The 25,822-nt window shown below is 35.6% G+C and overlaps 1 protein-coding gene and 2 long non-coding RNA genes across 7 annotated transcripts in view; 1 reads left to right on the top strand and 2 right to left on the bottom strand.

Moving 5' to 3' along the window:
- The window catches only part of LOC116769997 (uncharacterized), a 42,797-nt gene that overhangs the window by 8,080 nt on the left and 8,895 nt on the right, over positions 1-25,822 (top strand). For 4 of the 5 annotated variants that reach the window (XM_032661313.2, XM_032661311.2, XM_032661312.2 and 1 more), the window contains exons 2-11: positions 6,007-6,061; positions 6,215-6,329; positions 6,677-6,802; positions 6,917-13,587; positions 13,991-15,191; positions 15,479-15,696; positions 15,861-16,272; positions 16,539-16,643; positions 16,800-17,021; positions 17,268-17,404. In XM_032661313.2, coding sequence (XP_032517204.2) covers positions 6,008-6,061; positions 6,215-6,329; positions 6,677-6,802; positions 6,917-13,587; positions 13,991-15,191; positions 15,479-15,696; positions 15,861-16,272; positions 16,539-16,643; positions 16,800-17,021; positions 17,268-17,404 — 9,261 coding nt within the window. In that variant the 5' untranslated portion in view covers position 6,007. The remainder of the gene's footprint in view (positions 1-6,006; positions 6,062-6,214; positions 6,330-6,676; positions 6,803-6,916; positions 13,588-13,990; positions 15,192-15,478; positions 15,697-15,860; positions 16,273-16,538; positions 16,644-16,799; positions 17,022-17,267; positions 17,405-25,822) is intronic. The other variant, XM_032661310.2, reaches the window with a different exon arrangement.
- On the bottom strand, positions 2,885-6,004 carry LOC116770003 (uncharacterized). Its single transcript, XR_009753659.1, has 3 exons — positions 5,040-6,004; positions 3,645-3,893; positions 2,885-3,557 (listed from the first exon to the last, which is right to left on the bottom strand). It is a non-coding gene; the product is annotated as an uncharacterized LOC116770003 (long non-coding RNA).
- Positions 20,593-23,796, bottom strand: LOC133320222 (uncharacterized). Its single transcript, XR_009753660.1, has 4 exons — positions 23,114-23,796; positions 22,718-22,950; positions 22,590-22,648; positions 20,593-21,479 (listed from the first exon to the last, which is right to left on the bottom strand). It is a non-coding gene; the product is annotated as an uncharacterized LOC133320222 (long non-coding RNA).

Below are 25,822 nucleotides of genomic sequence, written 5' to 3' on the forward strand. Positions count from 1 at the left end.
ACGTGCGCGGGCGCAGGGATGCTGACTCAAATTTATGCCGATGCGCCTTCCACACTATAAATAGCCCGAACTGCTCGTAAATCTCTAAATAAATATACTATTACATATATTTTTTAATTTATTTGATCATGGTTTGTATTTATAACGCGGTCGTAAATAATCCCAGAAAGTTGATGAAAAATATATCTTTATTAAATTCTAGGAAATAGCTTAACTCAGTGTCCGTAATATAAGTTAAAGACCAGTTTCAGTTAGTATAAGCTCCATAGATAAATATAATAATACGTGTACTTCAATATATTTAACACTACGTGTTTGTCCAGTAGTCCCGCGGCAGGTCGCGGCGATTCGTCCCCTAAAATAATGAATAAGGAAATGAATATAACAAACGTTGCAGAACGACTCCCTCAACCAGCCAAGAGATAGTTCCGTGTTTTTTTTAATAGAATATAACTTTCACCGACGGTTTTGTCCGCTTTAAAATATCTTCGTCTTTTAATTTGTCTTTTGTTTGATAATTTCAGAATAAGATGTCCCATAGTATAGTTGCTAGAACCGCTTCTCAATTGCATATTTATTCCATTGTTAGCTACATGCCGTTCGTCTCTCACGGAGACATTATGTGTCGTAGGAATTATATATATTACACTTTTGGTACGACTATGTGGACGAGGTTTTAGTATAGACATTGAGATATGTATTAAAATTTGTTGATAAATCATTCAATATTAAACTAAAGCAGCCAAGTGAAGGTCATAATCAAGTAGGAAAAGAATTGTCGTTCATCAACGAATCTTAATACCAATGTCGGGTGCGGAGTTTATTTTATCAGTTAAGAACAATATTTGTGTATACATTAACCAATGTTCCGATCCGTCTTGTCCACCATCCGCGTCTTCATATTTGCCAATCGTCTCTATTCACTGATCTGGAGTAAGCCTTGTTCGTCCGTCTCTGGTACAACCGCTCGTAAATTTTTTGCCAGCGATACCATGCCCGATGAGACACCTATCATCTAGTTTTTTCATGTTTTTGAAATTTGTATCTTTTTGAAATTACTTTTTTTCTAAGCAAAGCCCTTTTTTTAGTTCATTTAACGTCAGATAATCTTTTACAACACTTTACATAATGTAATATTTCTCATTGAGTTTCAATGCATGAAAATAGTTTAAACCTCCAATATGGCTGAAAGTAAATTTAAATGTATACCACAGTAGACCATTCTATTTTATTATATCAGACAAAAATTTTGAGAATATTTAATGTGTGTCCTTGAAGAGAACTTGCTAACAACTATGCATTGTGTGGTCTCTCGCCGCCTTAAATGTGTATTAATGTTTTGGGAAGTTTAAGGTTAAAAACCGTTTGCATTTAGCAATCTCGTCCAATAATGTTCCGTGTTTATTCTCTACAAGGTGACACAGGACGTACCATGTAAAGTTCTGATAAAATTGTACCAACAAATTCTACAAAATTAAGAAAAATAACCAAAATTATGTAGTTAGTAAGTAACAATTCAATATAATTATAAGGATAATATTCTGCCTGTCTGATGAATCGTCACGGTTAACTTGAAATAAGCTTAAGAGAAACCTTGAGATGGATAGAACCACGCTAGGACAATTAAAGACACGGTGGAGAAAAGATAGAAGTGGCGTGTGTGATGCAGGAACGAAATATTCATAATAAGGGATTTAAGCAATCGTGAATGCATTATATAGCCGCTCGAGCTGTCTATAAGACTTTACGTGTATAACGTATGTAATATACGTACAAATGTATTTAATATTAATATTAATTCATCCGTCAGGTTGACGTAATTTAGCGAACAGATTAGCGACTTCGTGGTATGGAGTATATAGCCATGTACGTCGTAGGTGTTGAACGACTATTTTATTAATAAAAATGATTCTCTTCGAATTCAATTCCTGCGCAGCTCGCGCGTTTATGTCATGATTTATGGACAGCTATCTCGCTGAATGAGGTAATTGATGCAAAAAGTACATAAACTGATTCTACGACACTCCTACAAGGAAGCTTCATGAATACTGGAACGGGTTGATAATCATATAGAAGAGGTTTTGGATTTATGACCGAACGCTTATCATCATAACAGCCTTTCATCATTATCATCTACCGATCCCATTAAGGCGAGGAAACCTTTAAAGTTGATAAAACATACGTGGTGAGTTGTTACAACAGGATCGAAGCCAACATTCTGTCAGTGTCCTAAAACATAATTGACATGCAAACAAAATAAAAGCTATAGAAAGTGATGTTTTCTAGATGTCCGCATGTTCTCCATGATCCGATCCAAATTCCCATATCCGGCGGTGGCAGGCGCGAGGCATGCCGAGTGACTTGTGAATAGAATAGTAATTACAGCGGCTGACAACATCACGGAAAGTGAAAGCTGCGGGGATTCATACAATGTCAAGTTTACATTTGACGGCTTTAACTGATAAACAACAATAGGTAACGTTCCTGAAGATATAAATTAACGCATTTTCTAAATAACCTCATCTTAAAAACAATGAGGTCACGATGACGTCGCCCTTATAGTTCAACTTACTCGCACTCGACAAGCAAAGTCGCCGGAAAAGTATAGTGACACTAAATAACGATTAAGATAGTGAGGTTGAGTAAAGTGTGTAACTCGATATACATACAGGGAGACTGACGGTTACGTAATTAGTAGGTGCGAGCTCTGTTAAGGACACAGAGGAGACAACTCCACAGAAGTGATGTTTGTACTGAGACTTGGTTGTATCATACATATCCGATCGTTTCATTCATGTATAATTAAATAAAATGAAATTACGAATATTGAACCAGAAAAAATATTTGTAAATGAGAATGAGAAAAGTAAAGACATATAGCAGCTTAAAAGTTTATTATCAAGTACAAAATTTTAATTTTGATTCCCTACGAATTTAAATCAACCATCGCTTGGATCAAGAACTGGGAAGTTCAGACTAAGATAAGTTGATACACCTCTTCGTCAGCTCTCTCGGAGTGAAGTCCCTTGTAGGCATAAAATAGTTTGTAGAAGGACTTTGACGGTCAGCCTCTGACTGCTGAGTCAAGCTTCGGTCAAGGTCAGTAAAGTTGAACGTTTCGACTTACAAATACGATGTAAGCTAGTTTCTGTGTTTTGTGATTTATTATGATGTAGGCATTTAGTTTCTAAAAGATGAGAAAGTTTAGTCCGCGTCCGTCACAACGCGTTCCTTTAAAGAGAAATAATTTGTTCATCGAGACATTTACTAAACATCATTTTCAACGATGCCAAAGAGCATATATATTTGACGTCGATGTTTGTGTGTGTGTCCGTCTGTGGCCTCGTAGCTCTCAAACGAATCGGCTAATTTCGATGCTGTTTTTTTCATTTGAACCCCAGGATCCTTGCATTAGATCTTAGCTAGGTTCAGTTAATATGAGTTCAAAGGTGATAAAGTCCAATGATGTAAGTTATTTTTGACCCATGATAATGAATGCGGAGGAGTTTTCACTTAATTAAGTATTCACTATCGCATATTTTTTTATTGGATTTAAACCTAAAATAATTGAATATTTTAATGTATTTAAACAAAAAAAAAATATATGAAAAATAAATGGAAATATTTAAATTAATGTTAACTTACTAGTTTTTTTATCGTGACATAAAATACTCCATGCATTATGATAATACAGGGGTTGCATAGAAGATGTGACAGTCAGTGAGTCTGATAGGTCCGATGTAGGAACCACGAGAATGTCGTAAGTCACCCTCAGCGAGCGTGGCACAACATAGTTTATAGTACGAGTGTAGTGCCTATTATAACCTTGTAGGCCGTAGGGTATCAAGTGACGGAGAGAAATGCGTCCAGGTGCGGTCACTCGAGAACGCGAACCTTTTAAGATATATGTCTTTTAAGATTAGGTGGCTTCAGATACTTACAGTAAGATACGAAAAGATTCGGATCAAATTACATTTATTTGATATCAATATATTAATAATAAAAATCATGCTCTGAAGAATTCAACATAAATGATGTTGAATCTTTTCTATGAAAACATAATACTGATGTTTGAAATTACAAAACACATAGAAAACTAACAACCGAAGACATTACGTTAAAAGCTTTGTTATTCATGAACTGTAAGTGAGGTGAGTAAGTTAGGTGCGGAGGACGATCTGTTTATGTGACATCCATCGTGTTTACTTCAACCTTATGCAATTTTATTATTTAAGATATCGTATATTCATATATGAGGAGAGCGCTTACAAACATCTTATTCTTTTATATTAATTAACTAAGGAATCTATACGTGTATTGGTACGATGACGATGTAAACTATGTTTTATACACCCTGATTATTGTTAAGTGCACACGTAATGTGTCTTTATCGCCGTTTAAGAGTTATATTGAAGGTATTCAACATTTAACTGTAATATATCTGACACTCGTGATAACTGTTATTTACTGATACATATCTCTCAATTGTCTGCGTTAAAGTGATATTAATGATGAACCTTGGCTATCATTACCGAGTCGGCATTGCTTTTATTACTCTGCAGGCGCTTCAGATTATATTATTTTTGAATACACAACTTTCCATAAAAAAGATTTATTTTTTTAAATTTATGATATGTTGTTTATGTATGTTAATTTTGTTGATTTTCTATATTTAGTCTTATTCTGAAAACGACTTATTCATGACTTCCCCTACAAATCTATAAAACTAACAGACGTGTTGAAACATCCTGCCTTTAAACAGGCTCACGTGACTGTTATCTAGTGTGATAAAAATTACCAATAACAAAATAATAGCGTATTTTTTAAAATACCAATCACAATAACTCTCGTCAGTGCGAAAACCATCTGTTCAAAATCCTCGTTCCAATTCTGAGTAAGAAAGTGGCTATATAAGGCTCGTTCATACGGGGCAAGGGCGGCGGGGCGACGCCAGATATGGTCCTGGCCTTAGCGCCAGATGGTCGAAAGTAAATGTTTTATATAAGATTTTTAGTTCTAAGAACTGCTCAATGTTCATACCTTAAGATGCCGATGACGTCACACTCCGTAGACTGTTCACATGATGAATCTCAACCTCTTAACAAATGACAGAGACAAATGAAAGATGGACGTCGCAAATATCGTCTGGAACACAACATACAGGAGGACGAGGCGCATCTTATCCGTACATACATATAGCTTTTATATTTATAAATAGGGTGTATTTTTAGTACTGATACTATTCATGTCATTAATACGAATCCCAGACAAGTTGCGCTTTTCTCTGTGAATATTACGACTAATGATTTTAATCAAACAACATTTATATAAATTTGAGACCTTACCTTCAGACCTATAACCTGAATGAAAATACCGAGCAATTATTAATTAATTTAATTGATTCCTCTGAGCAATTTATAATAATAGACTGTGAGCGACGCGTCTCTAACGGACAGCGACAAACAAATGTCAATATTATCATTATAAATATATTATAATATCACTGATGTGGCGCTGACAGACAGACTCAGTGATCATATTACTAAATAAACAGTTCGTTTGTTCGAGACCTAGGTTGAATGTTTACTTATAAATACAAGACACGTGTAGACACGCGATAAGAAGATTTATTATGAGGCGATACTTTATAAAAATTAAATTAATATAACTCCGAGAGAATTTAATATCAAATGAATGGAAATTGACTTAAAATTTATTTAGGAAATGTAGAATTAAAAATGTATTGAGACAAAGTTAAGCAACTGTAACGCGATATTCGCAAGTTGAAGGTCTTAGCATTTGATTTAATTGAATTATTAACTGGACGTTGCTTTCAAGTTGAACTCATAATTAAACGAATCGAATAGAAACTCTCCAATACGACAGTGTCACAGATCTCCTCATATTTTAGACGGAAGCATTTCTCTTTTACAATTTGATTTATATTTCAATCTCTTTAGTGTAATATAAATGTCTTCTCATAATATATATAATCATTTGATTTCAGGATGTCCGAAGGAGACGTGTCGCTGATACGCGACGAAGACGTTCTACGGCGAATGGTAAGTTTAACAATATCATTTAAAACATGTTAATACATTGAAATTAAAAAGCAAAGTGCCATGGACCGCATCGCCTTTGTTAAAACAAAAAATTCTACAAATGTAGCACTAGAAACTGTGGTGACTTAATTTTAAAAATATGTTTTGTTACAGTGGCAACAAACGGAGGACTTCTCACGTAAGAAAGAGATCCGCGCTCACATGTACCGGCTCCGAGAGGAGAGGCTGAGGAATCTCTACTCGCCCGACCCCGGTGCCGCCGCTAAAGGTACCCCACCCTCACATAACAAGACGCAAAACTATTATGAACGTAGTTGGTATCAATAGCAGTAGGAATAGGAGAATATTTCCTATATGTGTATATTATTATATATTTGTTTATTATTATGTAAACAATATTTTTTACTCATATACGTAAATGCATATGTAAGTATGTACATTAAACAACCCATTATATAATTTACGTATACGTAATGTACGAAATGTGTTATTTAATTATTTTTTATTTATTATATTTATAATGAATTATAAGGCCGATACGTTTAGAACATATTCATATAGTCGGTATATACATATTTATATCCAATGTTTAGTTGTATTGACCCCCTTCAACAGGTTGTGACTTTACATCCACGCAAGGACACGTGAAGTCGTTCGCGGACCAGAGCTTCCAATCCATGAAGAGTAAGGAAGTGCGAGACGCGGGCTCTCCGCCCAAGGAGTTCACTTACAGCGGCCAAGGTGCCTACTGCCTACTGAACAACGAAACTATTCTAACATGACTAACGCCTAAATAACCAGTAACATAAAAAATATCTCTATGCTTATGTTTACCGTACACATTATACTTTTCAGAACTGGGGGACCTCTCCAACGCTGGCTGGAATGTCGAATCTGAAAACAGAACCTCCGATGACGGCCACACGCACATAAAGTCAGTTAACGCGAACATCGAGGGCACGTATGACGTCGACGGAGGACGGGGACAGTTTGCTGCAGTCGATAACAATAAAGAAGCCGTTACTGAATATGACGACGGAAATACCAGTTTGAGACGCAAAGAGAACGTTTCTAACACGGCAGCTCATGAACAAGTTGTGCGTAAAACTGATGATGGAACTCATTTTTCTTCAACGACAAAATCTTCGTCCTCTTCTTCTAAGTACGAACAGATATCCTCCAAACATGAGACGGTTCCGTACGAAATAAAAGATGACTATGATCTACAGTCACAAAAATCGTATGATATTCATCGTGGTGATGAAGTTACCGATACAAATACCAATAGGTTTACAAAATCTAATTTAACTTCTCAAAACTTATCATCTGATTATGAACACGCAGAATTAGTTTCCAGAAAAGTCGAATATCCGGATGAAAACACGAAGGTTATCGTGGAAACGAGATGTCTACCTGATGGAACAAAAGTGACCAGCACCCGTCGGGAGTTCCGAGCTCCGGCAGTACAGACCAGCCGCAGTGAGCACCGGTCCCAAAACACGAGAACTGAAAGTAAATCCTCTACATATGAGTCAACACAAAAACGATCACAAGTTAACGAGACAATGTCTAAATACTTTCATGAAGATATTGATAATAAACAAAACGATATTGTAGAAACACAAAGAAATATTGATGAGTTTGATTTTAAAAGAAATAAAGACAATCAAGACATGATGAGCAATAACGATAAACTGTATAAAACTAACCGCAACATTGATGAATCAACAAACCTACAAAGAGAAATACATACAACAGATAATGGTGACAGCACTCAACCTGATCCTCATAAATACAACAGTGTAATAAGCAATGTCCAAGAACGAGAGAATATTGCCATTCGGAAAAACATAGTGGAAGAAAGACAAATAGAAAAGTCAACATATCAAACAGAGTATTCACTAAGAAAAATAAGCGATGATCTGAGTCCTGCCCACCAAGCCTGGGCTAGTACTCTTCGTTCCGATACACCATCAAGACCTTCTACGAGGGCGACATCTCCGGGAAGTAAAACATTCAAGTCTAGTACATCGTCGCTACGAAGTAGCGTTAGCCCTGACAAAATCAATTATAAACCATCTAGCCGAGGTAACAGCCCAAATAAAGTCAATAAAACTATTAATATCAACAATATTGTTGAAAGTCATTCCTCCACAAACTCTACTAAAACAACCGATAAACATACTACCAGATATGCTAGTCCGGATCGAAAGCCATCTAGATCAAGCATTTCACCTGAAAAAAATTATACTCCACATAGATCTAGTCTTAGCCCAGACAAGATAATCAAATCCGACAGACCAAAGTCACCTGTAAAACAAAACCTTAAAGAAAAGTCTCCTTCAAGGTCAACAACAAGTCCAGAAGGAAGACCTACTCCAAAAATTTCTCGTCCACGATCCGTATCGCCCCAGAAACAGAATATCATAGAAGAAACTGAAATTGATACTGATTATTCTACGCATAATAGAAACGCAACTGCAAACGAGACATACTTTAAGGAAACACATAGAAGTCCAAGTCCTAAAACAAGAAAGAACAAATCCATGTCGCCGGAACCGGAAGCTATAACGGTTAATTCTTCAAACAATGAACCTAATTATATGAGACCATCAGCTGCCAGCAAACCAAAATCAACTTCTACTACGAATAATATCACATCACAAAGCCCAGAACTTAAGTCGTTTGAAACTAGAACCAATGAAATGACTAAAGAACACTATAAGTTTATAGATGAAGAAACAAAAATGTACACTCGAAACGCTGCTGAACGAATTGAAAATATAACAACAAAAGTTCAAAAATCTAAAACATCTAAAGAACAGAGTCAAAATGTGCCAGAAAATATAAAAATGCGTAAACAATCGCCTAGCCCTGATAAACAGTGCGACCCAAATGATGTTCAAAATGAGTTTGTTGAATCTGAACCACTAAAAAAGGAACATAAAGATGTATCGTCTAAAAGTAAGACTCCTACTAGAAGTTTATCTCCGGAAAAAGTAGCTAAAAGGGATCAATCTCCTTTAAAAGACGAACGGATATTAGAAAAAAGTAGGAGTCCTTCTCCTCAAAAAAAAATTCCTAAAAGTGATTCTGATTTAAAAACTAAAAAGGTATTAGAACCTAATAAAACTGAAGCTCTCGAAAACGAGGGCATTAAAGAGCCGATTAAATCAAAAACACCTTCAAGAAATACATCTCCTGAAAAGAATATAAAAACAAATGATAAACCATCCACAACTTCTCCCAGTTCAAAAGTAAAAAGCCCTTCACCAAATCGATCCATTGCCACTACCGTGAATTTTAACATCAAACAAGAAACACATGTTTCAGATTCTTTAGATGTAACTATTAAAAATGATACATTAGACAACTCTGTCACTAATACCTGTGATATAACTACGGGAAACCAAGTAGACAGACCTACTAAATATCAACAACCAAGAGACCTATCTCCGAAAAAGAACTTTGGAACTGGTTTACCAGAGGTTCCTCGCCGTAACTCAAAGAGTCCTTCACCATATCGTCGACTGTCTCCTTCAAAGGATATATGTAACCAACAAGACCTTCAAAGACAAAATAATCGCGATAAAAATAGTGAAATTGAAACAGATTTAACAAGAACTGATGTAAAAAATAAAGGTGATATTAGATCTGTTTCTCCACAAAAAAATACAAATAAATCTCCTCGAAGTGTTTCTCCTCAAAAGAATATGAAAGAAACAAGTTTTAGAGATACCAAGAATTTTATTGATATAGAAAAGCAAAACGAGGAAGTAAACAAAAAGACATTAAGAGAACGTCCAAGACAACTTATAACTCCTTCAACAAGTCCTAGTAGAAAACCTAAATATAATGATAATTCCCCATCCTCTGAACAAAGCTCTCCCACAACTTCCGCAAGTGGTTTTGTTTATTTTGGCTCTCCAGGTGTTGAAAACAAAAACGTTCGGGATGTTGAAAGTCACACATATCACTCAGCTAATAGAGAAGAAATAAATAATGAATTAACTACACAAACCACGACATCTAGGATTCCTTGTAGATCACCATCGCCTGAAAAACGGCCATCTGTTAAGGAAAGCCTTCCCCGTAAGAGCTCACTTAAGAAGCCTTCTTATCCACAAATATCGCCCACGGAAAAACCACCGTCAAGTTTTCTTGTTTCACCTAATATAGAAAATAAAGATTTTACAGAACATAAAGTAACTATAAAGGATCAACCCGATGAGAAAGTGAAGGATATCAAACAAAAACCTCCATTTGAAAGAAGAGAAACTTATGAAGAGCGATGCCGAAAAATACTAGGCATGATGAATACAGATTCCTCAAATACTGAAATTGAGAAACAAAAGGAGTTTGATTCTACCAACAGTTCACCAAGTGTGTCTCCCTGTCGTAGTCCGTCTTCTGAAAAAGAAACATCTGAACATTTCAAAAAACCTACTGTTGTACATGAACAACAACAAATGGACACCAAAGAAAGAGAAGAGCGTAAAATTACAATTTCGGAACAAGAAAACATTACAACTTCTAAAAGTTTACCTAAAAAAATGACACCTAGTGTTGGAAAAATTGATAAAATGATTTTACAAACCAACGAATATGATGTTGTTACAAAAAGTTCTTTACGAGACGTTACACCCTCAACCGATAAAACTAAAATTAACCCAAATGATATGAAACCAAAAGATTGTGAACTAAAACTTACTCCTAAGATAATTCCAGACACTTTAAAATCTACTAAATGTGATAACTTGTCAGGCCAACCTAATCCTGTACTGAAGACAATTAACCATGTTCAGGAACTTGAGAGAGAACCTAAACCAGTTTTAGACAAGGGTTTGATAACATCTGGAAGTCCTGGTAAAGACAAAAAGAATGAAATTACGGCTGAAGACAATAGTACACACAAAGAAAATATGTACCCAGATATAAAAGATGATTTTGAATTAAAACCTACATCACTAAGTTCGACTTCCATACAAAGAAAGGAGAAAGTTGATACCCAGAAAACATATGACTTAATTGAAAAAGAAAAAGAAGTAATGGAAAAAATACAAAATTCTTTAAGAAAACTCTCTCCAGTACGTAATCAGAAAAAGGATCATGATACCATCACTGAATCATCTTGTTCTTTAAAGAGCTTAGATATTGAATCTAAAAATGTTGAAACTAATTATGTCTTATCAAGTGACTGTGAAGAAATAGTGAAGGAGAAAAAAATAAGTAAAAATGACAGTGATATAGAAAATAAAAGACCAAAACCTCAAAAACTGTCAGGTAAGCCCCCATCTAGAAATGTCTCACCTACAAAAAATAATCTTAATTCTTCTCCCGTATCACCAAAAAAACCACTGTCTCCGATAGAAAGGCCAAAATCTCCGCAGGTTCCAAAAACAAATAAGCTCAAACCAAAAGATCAGGGAACTGGAATCACACGTAAAACAAATCTTACATCTCCAACGAAATTAGACAAATCTGTTATCTCAGATACTAAAAAAGTTTTACCAAATAAGCAAGTAATTTATGGAAAACCATCCACAGAAAAAACAACTCCTAGCAAAACAGTACAAAGTTCCCTCTATAAAAATACGGAGCAAGAAGTTAAGCGTGCGGCTACTCCAAAGACTGTAGCTAGAGATGTTGGGAAAAAAGATTTAAATTCAAAATTTGATAGAACTTCAAGTGACACTAATCTTAAAACAAAGAAAACATCCTCTCAAAGGCCGAAAACTAGACCTGATATTCAAGTCAACGATATAAGTGCGCCTAGAATTGTAAAACAAACGTCCATACCAAAAAGTCCAAAATCGTCTAATTATCACACACAAACAAAATTACCTTCAAATAAACCCAAATCTGCCACAACTTTAAATACAACCATCGATGACGATGACGTAATTATTGATGTTCAACAAGCCAAGTCATCGCGTGAAAATTCCCCTGACCGTATTTGCCCAACACCAATAGGATTTTCAGAGGATGATGGATCGCCTAGATTCCCTGATGAAGTCAACGAACCTGATGATGAAACACAGAAAAGGACCTACCAAACAATTCACGAAACTGAGTCTTTAGTCGACGATATAGTAGAAATATGTGAAGATGAAGAACTTTTTGTTAAGAAGACGGATGTAAATGATATGAATGAAACTGAGAATAACGTTCTTCGTGTCAGTGACAATGTATCTCAATTAACCGAAAAAATAGTAAACGTTAATAAAGCGAAATATTCTACAAAACTATTTAAGGAAACCGAAAAAGATAGTCATTTCGACGATTTAGATGATAAGTTAAAATCTGATGATTGTTTACTATCCGTATCCGAAAAAGTTAATAAATTTGCTAGAGGAAGAGTAGACATAAAAGATAACAGAAGTCCATCTCGGAATATTACAGATGAATATGATAAGCATACGACCTATCAAGATGATTACACAAAGTTAAGTGTAAATGATAAAGCTCACTTGTTTATCGAAACTGCAGAGAATGTAAAAGTAACAAAACCTAAATCCGTGCAGAAAATTGAACGTCCCAACCTTAGCGACGTAGATGATGAATTAAAAAAAGACGACTGTCTATTAAGTGTATCTGATAAAGTAAATAAATTTGTGAGAACTGCAGAACAGTTTTTAAGCGAAACGCACGAGACAGAAGAGAAAGAAAAGAAAATACTAGAAGAACATGAAAAAATTATGAAGAAAATAATTGGTAACATTGATGATAATTCGTCGGAACTACATAGAGAAAAAGATGAAGTTGACGAGACATTAAAGGATAGCATTAAAGGAGCTACTGCAATTCCTTCAAAAATTAAAAATCTTGACTACACAAACCAAACTCCCTCTAACAAAGAACCTGCGGTAAAAATAACAACATTACGTAGCAGTGAAGCAGTTAAAAAGGCTAAAGCTTTGTTTGAAAATATATCATCAACAAGCCAAAAAGTAAAAGAATCATCTAAAACACCTCCTAAGTCGCATACAGTATTATCCAAAAAAGTTGCGAAACCTGAATCACCAGTTATCAAACCTTCAGCAGATAATAATATTATTACCAACGAAACAGACAATATTACTGTCAAAGTTGTTGATAAAAAGAATAAAGAAGTTAAAACTGTTGAATATGAAAAAACTTCTCAAAATATAGAAGATCAAGCAGGACCAATAAGTTCTGACAGAATTCACACAAAATCTCCCTCGCGTGTTATTACCGACACTACTTCAGTAGTTACTAAAGTTTATAAAAATACTACTAAGCAGACACATCCCGAGAAGCTTGATAAACCTATTGACAAAGTACCAGGTTACCAACGCCCAACAAAAACGACTCAAAGCAAGGAAGAGCCAAAGGTTGTTGAAGATAATGAAGTTAGTAGCCGACGTGGCAGTGGAAAATTTGGTGTTGAACTTCGCAGAACAAGCACAGAAAGAACCAGTAGCAGTGAGCGTCGCCGTAGTAGTATTGAACATCATCAGCCCTGTATAGAAGATATCTACGATGTAGACCTCCTAGAACAAATGGTGAGTATGAAACATAAGTTTTAACATATTATATATAGTTTTATTTAATAATATTATTTGTTTAATTCTCTAGTGGTGGCCTGAAGGTTAAAGGCCCGCCTCTCATACGTGAGGGCGCGGGTTCGAAACCTGGCAAGTACCAATGTGTCTATGTGTCTTTTCCGAGTCATATGTACTTTCGAAGAGTATTGAGAAACTACTGACAGACGGTGAAGGAAAACATCGTGACGAAACCTGATCTTATAATTTCAAATTATAAGATTAAAATCACCAACCCGTCTTGAGCAAGCGTGGTGATTAATGCTCTAGCCTTCTCCATGTGAGAAGAGGCCTTTGCTCAGCAGTGGGCTCCGATAGGCTGATGATGATGATGATTTGTTTATGCGAATTTTTTTGTTTTCAGTTGGAAAAAGTCGTAGGTTATGAACAGAGGCGGCGAATCAGAGCTCAAATACGTGTGGCAAAGAAACAAACTGAAACATCCACAATATCTAAAACAAAACATATTGTACCTAAAATAACCAAAACTAAATCTCCTGATCGTCCCGGTAACAGATCACCAGATAGAAAAATGCCTACTGAAAAACATAAATCTCCTGAAAGACACGCAAAGTCACCTTTACCAAAAGGTACGTCTCCTGAACGTGACGTAAGGACGAAACACCAAATTACTGCGTCATCTAAAAGCGACAATGACAAGATTATTGAACACGAAAAAACTACGTTACGAGATACGCCACAGAGAACACATAGCCCTGACAAATTATCTCCTAAATTATCAAGAAACTCCAAAAGCCCTATGCGCCAACCCAGTCCAGACAAACGATCCAGACCCGTCTCTCCCACTAAGACACCAACTCATACAGTCAAACCAAAATCTAATCGCTTTAACGATTATGCGTCAGCGTACATGAAAAAAGTAGGCATTAATAATTCTGAAAAATTAAAAGACGCTAAATCTAAGAAAACTACATCTGCTGAAGATGTAAAGACGAAGAGAATAAAAACGGAAGAGAACTCAGAAGTAGCGCATTCGTCAACGTTATCTCGTAAAACAACCGAAGTCACGTGTACTAAAGATGTTATTGAGATTATTGAAGTAAACGGAAACCGTTCACCAACACGTGACACTCATGTGCCAGATACAAAGAAACATAATATAAAGTGTTCTAGTCCTGAACGGAAGGTTGTTAGCCCAGAACCTAAATCTCAAGTACATGAACTACAACATCGAAGTCCAGAGAGATCGCCTAGTCCGGTTAAGCGGCAAAAATCTGATATCAATAAAAATGTAGGGAAAAAAGAAACTATTATTAAAACGGTTTATGATATTGAGAAGAAAATACCTCAAAAACAAAAGCAAGAGGAAAAACCGTCGTGGGTCACAAACAGAAACTTGAAAAAGGTCACAGCTGAAACACGAACATTCAGTTCAAAGAAAATTGAACCCGAAAAGCCCAAGTATAGAGCTCATAGTCCTTCTAAGGCAATATCCAAACCTATAGATGTGATCACTTCAAGCTACGGCCCTGGCCCCGTGGACGCAGACGGTAGACCACTTTTTGGCATTAAAGCTTTAAGGAATGGAGCTTCAAATTATCAAGGTGTGTAAAAGATTACGTAGAAGTATAGATGACTCATGAATCATTTACTGTCGAAGTGTTGGTTTAGTTGTGGTAGATATTATTATAAGAAATTTATATGACATTTTGTCGGTGCTGGCATTTTAGATCTAAGAAACTCTTTAAAAAAACTACTTATGTGAAATTATAATCTTTATGTAATTCATTTAGACAGTACCAATCGGTTCAATGCATATCTATAAGTAGTATGGTTAACAATACCTCTTTATATAAACTGTTAGCTAACATTTTTGTTAATAATCCATCAGTGAAAGGCACAGTTATTCGTCAAGAGTTCCATTCGCGGAACGGAGGTGAACCAGAGGGTACTGTGTCGGTGACAGCGTATTCCACGGAGCCCGAAGACTTGGAACGCCTGTTGCAAGCCCAAGGAGAGAAACCTTCTCGTCTTCACGGGTTGTCAGCTATCACTACAACGAAGAAATTTGGTGGTGACACTGGAACTACGTTGCGGGAAGCTCACAATGTAAGATTCAATTCAATATACAGCAATTATTAAAATTAGTTGTAACTTCTAGACAATGTAATATTAAAAATTGTTAAAGATAAGAACTTCCGTATTACTTTATTTATTATTAGTTATATTTTTTGTCAATAATTAGCCTTTCAACAAAATCAATTACATTACAGAAGGAGGACCGTGCCGTTCTCGACCAGTTTACACATAGCGATCGTAAAGTTACTGAAAACAAAATCCTCACCAGTTCCAATCACGACAGGAAACAAAAGAATTACGGACATACAGAGACAGTACAGATTATTGAAATAGATGAGGAAGATAAAATAAACAGAGTGGCCGGTGAAAACGAGACCTTTTACAAACATGACACTAAAGAATTGAAAAAAGAGGCAAGTGAAAAGGAACTTAAATATAATAAGAGTCAAAAGGAGACCAGAGAGAAGAAACCGGACACGGAAAGTAACAAACGTGGACTGGAAAAGATGGAACGATCTGCAAGAGTGGAAAGACGATCTGACGAAAAGAAGACAGTAAGACAGAACTCTGTGAAGTCGCTCACTGAAAAATTTATAAAAAATGCCAGTAAGTAGAAGAACTTTTAATAATTTATGTTATGCACCTAATAATAAAAGTGTTGATCTAAATTTATACTGAATTGAAAATCTTTTTCCGCTATAGAAAGTTATGAGTATAATTACTAGATATTTCTTTTTAACGTATAAACATTTAAAGTCACAAGTTATTCCATCTTTGCTATTCTGTCCTATAACTACATGAAATACATTCATCCAAGGTCCAACCTCACAAACTTTTCATTTATTTATATCAAAATTCATGTGTATGTTAAGGTGAGACTGCAAAGTGTGAACGAACTACGTATCCGAAGGCCGGCCTCATACTGCGAACCAGCACCGTGAAAGACTGTGCCTCCAGCGACTCTTCAACGCATGCCGGTACTTACTAGGGATTCATGTTTTATAAGAATGTCTCGATGGAAGATTTTTATTTAACTCAAAACATAAACATACTTAATTTACATTGAACAGTACCATTTTGGTAAAATAACTGAAAGGTAAAAATATTTTCATATAAGTATTAATTACTCCCAGGCCTCACCCGTGGGGACAGCGAACACAGTCTGGACTCTATGGACGAGGTGATCACTACCACCAACACGGAAAAGGTGTCCACCGAGGACGGGATGAGAACAACCACCACCACCACGACCACGAGGACCGGCTCCAGGACACAGGAGAGGTCCTTTCTGGACAGTTCAACCAAGGTCACCGGAGTACAGGACATCCTGACGAGGATGAAGAACGCTGACATCGGTAAGAGAAAACACTATATATTAATGTTGCTATGAGAGATGTACGTAAGGAGACGACTCAGGAATGTGCTCGGCTAGAGAAATATTTCCTAAAAAAACTTTAAACTAAAGCTTTAACACAAGAATTGTAGTGAAATAACAAATACTTTCCGGTAAAGCCTTTAAGTGTAAATAAATAAATAACAACAAAATGAACCTTAACAATATTCCACCTGATTGATGATTGACACGAATCCCTCCCGAGCAGTGATCGAAGACGGGGACACATGCGAGGACACGGAGGCGCGAGCTCTCCTCAACAAGTTCCTCGGAGCCACCGTCCTGATGGCCGGCATGCAGAGTTACGTCACCGAGAAACCGTCGGGGAAGGTCATAATTAAACAGGTCAGTACACAAACAGGCGACGGGTAGTTAGTTAGAACATATAGTCTCAGGAAGACAGCAAACGGCTGCTGCTAGAGACTCCGATGCACATGTCCTAATTTAGGTCACTCTAGAAGATATCCGGAGTGTCGATCTATAATAATTATATAAAGCTCCCACACACGTGGAGTAGACCCGCTGGTACAAGCAACATTTCCTTCTCTATAAATATAAATGTACATATCGGAATTGAAATCTGCAATAACCGCAACTTGGCTGCCTTCCCAATTTCTAACGCTCAATTAAATTAACGCGATTTTACATCCTTTTGTTTATAAAATAAATATTACATTCGCGTGCTCCTATTATTAAAATATTGAAGGCGAAGTACTGTATGCACCTTCGTCTTCCAATGCCCTGTGAGTCATACGGTAATTAAATTATCCAAGCACTGCAATGTTTGATGAAAGTATTCGTTCTGGCGGAAACATAAAAAGGAAATGATTATTGAAAGTAAACTTACTACCTGTAATAATCAATAAATAGCTTCTATCCATGGGTAATATCTGAAAACATAACATGTTTTTAACATTTTGAAACTCAAGATCACCACGAATGGTTACGTTAGACATAATTATCTATATCGTAAATCAAAACCGTACGGAGTTTATAAAGAAAATGCGTGTATTATTGGCAGCGATCCAAACTAGCGTTTGTGAGTATTTACTTTCCTCTCTAAGTAAACATCTGGTCTGCCAACAACGAATGTGTCAAATCATCGCCGCGAACTGCGTTTGGGACTTGGGACTTATAAATAATTACATAATTCTGACAAAAAAATTAATTGAGAGACTACAGAAGAACAGCAGTAATAGTATATTCATACATTTTATTGTCTTACCTGTTGTTGAAAATAGATCGATGACATTAAACGAATGGTCATGAAGTTTTATTATGCAAATACCAGTTACCTAATAACAGTAGCAACGTGTGCTAAGGTGTCCACCAGCCCACTACTGACTACTGTTGAGTTCAACCCCATCTGCCACAAATGTGTAGGTTTCTATGGATGTATGTACATATAATTGAAAATTTGGTTACTTTATCGGTCAAATGTTCCAAGTTGGATTGAAATGAAACTTTCAGTTATGTACCCATCATTTTCTTTCGCCTTGGTGAACTCATTCGGAAGTGAAACCATCAATATAATCAAAGTATACTATCAATAATCCGTCTGTAATAATCTATAATTTAGTAGGGTCTAGTTGGGTGTGACCTGTTGAGAAAAGTGACATACATGGTGCGATGGTGTGAGAACATGATGCACTCTGTGTAGTAAGACTGTGAGGACTGAGGAGTGGAGAGAGTGGAGAGTGGAGAGTGGAGACGAACAGTAAACAAAAAGTTCGGATGGATGCGGCCGCGATGTTGCCGTTTTAAGACACGCGCGGGAAACGAGAAAATTGCCGGCAAAAATAACACCGCGTATATTCACCGTGCGAAAAGATATTAAACATTAATAAAACATATACGACATTCGACCTTATTCACTCGGCGCATCAAACTGGTCGGAAGGAAAGTCGCTTGTAGTATTTTAGGCTCTATATTTGGTGTGACGACGTCACAGTCCGCCGCGCGCGCAGTCTGCCCTCGTCGCTCACACTGAGCGGTGCTGTCTTTATTGGATCTAAATTAAACATAAAATCCATTTTAATGGAATGTTAATTAATTAGTATTTGAAGCGTGACCACTATATAATATTAAAAGTATTTAACAAAGTGACAGTACATCAGTCAGGATTGCGTTACGTCCAGTAACTTTTTGGTAAGCTTATTTTTAAAAAGCTTCTTATACTTACTAACCTTACATTTTTATAGGATTAAATTTTTAAAATTTTACATTGTATATATATTTTTTTATATAGGAAAACTAGGCTTTTTATTTTTATTGACATTTTTTTTAAGACAGTACTTGGATATTACAAAAAAATCTGAATAGTGATAACAATAAAAGAAAAATATAAATTTCGATTATCTCAAAATATTGCATTATAATAAATAATGTGTAAGTGTATCTATGTACATGTTTTATGTCTGAGACAAGTTTTTCAAAATTGCTTTAAGCGAAAGTTTATCACATAAGAAATATTAGTGCTGGGTGAAGATTTGTAAAAAACGGATTAATAAAAACAAAGAAGGAACTATTACTGACATATATGGATTGAACAAAGAAACTTAAGATGATACTCTGAATAAACAAAATGTATAAAATACTGTTTATGTACTACGTAAAAAAAATAACAGACTTTCATAGAAGTGAGTGAGTATTGTTTAGTTGTAGTAGTCAGTACTCAGCGAGCCGAGACCGTGCGGGTACATTATGTAACTTTACTAACGACGGACTTTAAAAATAAAAATTATTTAACAGTTCTCTATTGAAACTAACGTGAGCGAGGACGAACGCGCCTCACTCACGACGGACGACGGACGACGGGCGATCGGACCAAAATAATTCATAACATTCGTCCTTGTATAGATAACATTTCTTTGTTTCCTATTAAAATATGGAGTAGCGGTCGGTCATAGCTTTTATTGCTACTAACAATAATTATATGTAATGTTTAAGGAGATTAGGTATTGTTATAAGTAGCTAACGAAAAACATGAAAAGTGACGGACGGACGGACGGATGAGACGACACCACATAGAAAGAATGAAAAACTTAGGATACAATACAGAGTAGTGTGTAGTAGAGTGAACATTAAAGATTGAATTATGTCATATTTAGAAGTTATTTACAGTAACTGGAAAATTATACATTACTTGAACCGATCGCGAACAAAGTACGTACTTTAATGAAAGGGTTTGAGATGAGGAATTACTTTAGGAGTGGAGGCGGCGAGGGTAAAAGAACTAGGGAAAAAGGATGAGAAAATAAAAATTAAAATTATACCAGAATATATTGTAAATAAGCTAACATGGTGGTTAAAAATATATAGTTACCTTTAGTATGAGTTTGTTCAATCGACTTATCTAGCACTCGCAATCTAGCACATGAAAACTGACAGTATTAACTATTAAGGTAAAAGTTTCCAACAAAAAATATTAAAAACATACACGAAACAATAATCTTAAATGTTCTGATAACTGTCAGAATGAACGAACTACGGAACAAGAAAATACCACACGAGCTATAAATGTGATAGTGACGAGGATTCAATATATATTTATTGGTTATACATCCGTCAGCAGAAATAAAATAACAGGCAAGCAAACAGTTCTTTATTACCAGATTTTTACAAGAAATATAGAGTCGGTAATAAAGATAAACATACAGTGAAATAAGTAATGTTTGCTGTGTCGAATATTATGTGGAGAGAGACAAGCCGCGGAGTAAACTTGTATAGAACTTATATTCATAATCAGTGTTACTGTTAAATGTTCACAGTTAAAGTTTGTGTAAAAATAAATAAGAGATGTCACCACGAACTGGTAAACCATAGAAAAAAACAATTTACAGATTTGCTCTTCGAGATTTCATTCAAACTATACTAATTCAAATGTATTCCGCTATGTATTCTACAAATGAAAATAAAAATAGGTCCTAAAATTTACGTCGAATATGCGACCAAACTGTGTGGCAACTGCCAAGTAGATTCGGCCTGGAAATTATTAGGCAACTTTTAATTAATTAATATTATCGATCTTGCAAACTCTTAGTCATCAAATTTTATCTTAAATAACATAAATATTAGGCCCGTTTAATTATAAATTTTTCAAACGTACGTTTGTCGAACTTGTGCTAAAAAGATAAAATTGAAAAATTGAAGTTATAATTTCGCAATTATCTAAATCGTCTTCGTATTTATGTATGTTAAAAATAGATTGTTTATTTTTTTATTGCGACGCCATTTTAAATAAAAGCAAATCATCATGTGCTTTTGTTCTAACCACTGCCAGAAATATATGACCGTGACGTCACAGGGGACAGCCGACGACCGCGCCGCACTCAGCCACAGGTCGTATATAACATATCCGGAAATGAAAGAAAGAGACGACTCAGGATGTGTTCGCATTACCCTATACATACTGGTGATCCTATAGAACAAAAAAAGTAATATGTACATAAACAAATATTCATTAAAAACATATCATTACAAAAAGTACCGCTAAAATTTACATTTTTTTCACGAATTGGAACACAAAACCAACTGATTCGTGACAAGCCTACATACTAACGAGATACAAAAGTAAAATCTATTAATTATTTTCGCGCGATTTTTATAATAATCTCTTGTGTCGTTTGGGTTGTCAAAATGTTTGTAATTTCACTTTTCTCTTAAATGGCTTATAACGTATATCCTAACGTACGTTCCAATCCGACACATCCCCAAGTTTGGTTTGGTGCCAAGACGCGTGCGCAACTCGAGCTAACGACCTAAGCGTCTTCCTTTCCGATTTAGGAGGTGCGCGTCTCCCGAGGGCCAAGGTTGTGATCCCTTCGAGATACATTATTATGAGACAAATAAAGCTCACAAACACTGGCTGCATCAAGTCAAGCGTTATTATCATTGTTCAATCAATAATGTAACTACGCGTGAAGAGCGAAATAACGTTAATAGTAAATAAAGTCAGTCATTAGAACGTGCAGTTGATGTCTCTCGTCACAATTTTTTCTCTATCAATCAACACTTCACAACTCGACCCATTTAATCACTCTGCCATCTAATGTGATTCCATTTCCCTCTATCTGAACCACATCTTCTGCTTCTGAACGCTATTTTATTTTCCGTTCGTTTATATAAAACCCAATTGTGATGAATCGTATTCTTCTTAGTTGCCAAATCGCTGACATAATTCTAATGTCATGTTACTTTAATGTCGCCTCAGTTTTGATACAATGATTAATTACTGAGCATCATAAATAAATGTTATCGTAAAATAATAAGACGGGCTTACGATGTGCCACTAATTATTAAATTTAAATGTCAAATAACGTGTTATAAATGAGTGTTACTTCTAAGTGAATGTTGTTAATTAGGCGTTTTTGCTTTAATTAATATAAATATATTACTATCTTCGATTATCTTTTTAAAATCGTTGAATAGATTGATTAATTAAATGACAATTATTGAAAAACAAAAAATATTAAACGAAAGATCAATTAATGGATGAAGCGGCGATGACTTTGACACTTCTTGAACTTACTCAGAATTGTTCACAATAATCTGTGGTTCCTCTGTTGGTGACTCTTCAGCGACCTCATCCTTATTATGAAGTAAAATTAAATCAAGTTAAAATGAATTACTACTGGTCAGTTATCTAATAATACTAACCTGTATAATTTATATAAAATCAAATAAGTCGGTTATAAAGTTGCCCGTGGTCCTTGTCTCTTCACAAGACATTAATGATCAGCTGTAAGTATTGGGAAGACATTTTATGATGTATCTGCAGTAATATTTTTTCGGCGTTTCTCTCGACGTTGTCCATCATGTACAAAAATGCTGAACTACATTTTCTAAAGTCTATATAATGTATTGTCAACTCTCTCTTCATCGAATCATATCTGAAATTAAACAAAAATGCCGTTTTACCAGATGATGAGCTAAGGCTTTCAGAAAACTAGGTTTCTTTTTTCTGTGCTTTCTAACGTGTGCATTTTTCTGATGGTATTCATGACCATTATAGAATCAGATCGTCGGTTTATCTGTAAATGTGCATTAACATACCGAGCACTTCGGACTGCGGAGCACTGGCCGTGGACGTGATCCGTTACCGGCTCCGACAAATGAACAAACACGTCTCGTCTGTCCGTAGTCACGGTTGCTGCAAAGTAACCGAAACGTCGAGAGCATGTAGTTTTTAAAAACAATAAAATACGCGTAGTAATCCGAAAAATGTTAGCTTCACTTAAATGAACAAACATTTACATCGTAATTACAAAGCAATGTTCAATACAAAGCGAATGATAACTGTAGTACAGACTGTAGGTGCGGAGTTCTGAACATCATTTATAAGAAACTACAGCTTACATTTGAAATTCTATTGTAAATTTTATCATGGTAGAATATTTTAAACGTATTTAGTGTTGAATCAGATATGTTTTGTAGTTTATTGGGTCATCATTTAAGATTACGTTATCATCAGAGAAATGGCTAACGGTACTATTAGTCTCTGGCCCATCTGGCCGTCGTCCAAGCCGCCGTTCCCGTACCCTTTGTTTATAGTCCACCTGCCGTCACCTAATTCAACACCTCTTCCTGTGCACCGACTTTTATTTGTCCTTAATAAATCAATGTACGAACAAGATACAGTTTCGTAACTCTAGCGTCTAGAGCAGTGAGTCTTTATAAAAGATTTTCAAAGCTCCCGCACGTCAAAACGCATCATCTCCCGATCTAACATCTAATGTTAATGCGCGAACGCATTGTACTGTTATTTTTAGCTGTCCGGTCGATGCCGCTCGGTGACCTGCCAAAAATTTGGCCCACTGATCTTCTACGTGGATCCTAAACTCATCTTTGTGTTTCCTGATCGTCGCTTCTTCGAGTTTTGAACTATATTTAAACTCACAGAAATCTCTCATTGACAGGAGCAGAACTCATTTCAATTTACAGATAAAATCCGAACCATATTAACTTGTATTACATTTGAACATTCAAACGTCTTGAAAACTGTAACGGTTCAGATTATAAGTCTATTCATTCCAGCCAATTAACCTTAGTTCTCATTGACATTCTTTTGTATAAAAGACATCCTTCGACAGAATGTGTGGTATGCGCATCGTTTGGAAATTGTATACGTTTTATTATTTAAACTACAAGTGAGTGCCGATATATAGAAGACAAAAAGTAGTCCTCGTCCGCTCAAGATGCGGGGCTGGTCACTGGTCTCGTCTTGTCTCGTTTTGTTGCGACGTGTCTGATGATCCCGAGAAATGTCATGTAAAGTCAGAACGGCCTTTGCATGGGAATGTAGTAAAACTAAATGTCATTGCAATGAGACTTCTCATCGATCTTAAAATAGAGTTTTTTATTTTGTAAGATACTTGTTTCTTGCCGATCTTCATTCATTATGCTTAATTTTAATGTTAATTAAAATTAAAAAGGCATGTCTACTTTTTGTCCGCCGTGCGACTGTTCTTACTGCAGCATGATCGATAAAAATTAATAACTGGTTCCTTCGATATCCATTTCTATTTGTGAAGTTATTAGCTGTTTATGTGTGAAGGTGTTGTGACCGAATTCATAGCAGTAGGTCATTTATTTGGGTCGTTAACGGAGAGCAATCAATGGACACTTTACACGATATTGTATTTTTTATTTAGAACAGAAAACACGAAAATGGAATTAGTTAGAGATACTTATGTTAAAAGACATATAAATGAACGAAAAGTAAAAGACTATTATCTATTATCGTTTAAAATATTAAATGGTCTTAATGTATGTTTACGCATAGAAGTTTAAATATAAGATTCGTCTTACCACATCTCTTTCATGTGCATCTTTAAAAAGATCTTTATTATAAACCTAGTAATTTCGTAGTAAATCTGCTTCAAGGCTGGATGAGGTGTTATATTCGTGTTGTTATTACTGAGCTCCGCCCGCCCGCCGCCCGCCGCCCGCCGCCCACCAACAATGTTCGAATGTTGGAAATTTTCACGGACTAACATTATTTAATGGCCTAATACCGTTTTATATATTTTTATTATTGCATCATTCTTAACACTTTTCTGACAAAACTTGTGTAAGACATTTGTTTGTTAGCTTCGGTTTTGGTTTCAAGACCAAGATCATATTTTATTGATAATTTCTCAGCACCCGTCTTATTGTTATTTGCGGGATGGTTCATTAGCGAACGCTCGTCCGCTTCTTCAGTGTATTTGTATGCGTTAAAAGCTCGTTATGATTGACTCTAAAAAAATCAGTTGTTGAAATATATCTGTCAGTTTTGAGGTCAACGTCGAACAGACTCAAGGTCTTTATTTTCTAATAATAATCAAAAAAATCGTGTTAATACAACTGTTGAGTGCTTTCTGCAAGTGATAATGAAAATTATTCAGCGCTATACAAACCTCCCTTTATGAGACATTAACTCACTCGTAACGTCTTCAGATAATTTTGCTTGACGGTCACTGACGTTTCTAGTTAAGATGTCTGGACTATAATATAATTAGGGAAGTTAAATATTTCGTTCTAGAAACATAAATAAGTTAAACTAAAAGAACTCCACGCAAAATTTTAAATAAGATAGAAGAGAATCTATAAGAATCAACAATAATACGGAATACCTGATCAACATCAAGAAAATAAGAATTTGCATTAAAATTACTGAAATGAAACTAAGTTTTCGAGATATACCACGCGGTTTTTATTATGATAGTTACATTTTCCCGACGTTTATATTACTTTAAACAACAGTGGTCATGGGCACACAAG

This window comes from Danaus plexippus, assembly GCF_018135715.1.
Source record: "Danaus plexippus chromosome 13 unlocalized genomic scaffold, MEX_DaPlex mxdp_15, whole genome shotgun sequence".
Lineage (NCBI taxonomy): Eukaryota > Metazoa > Arthropoda > Insecta > Lepidoptera > Nymphalidae > Danaus > Danaus plexippus.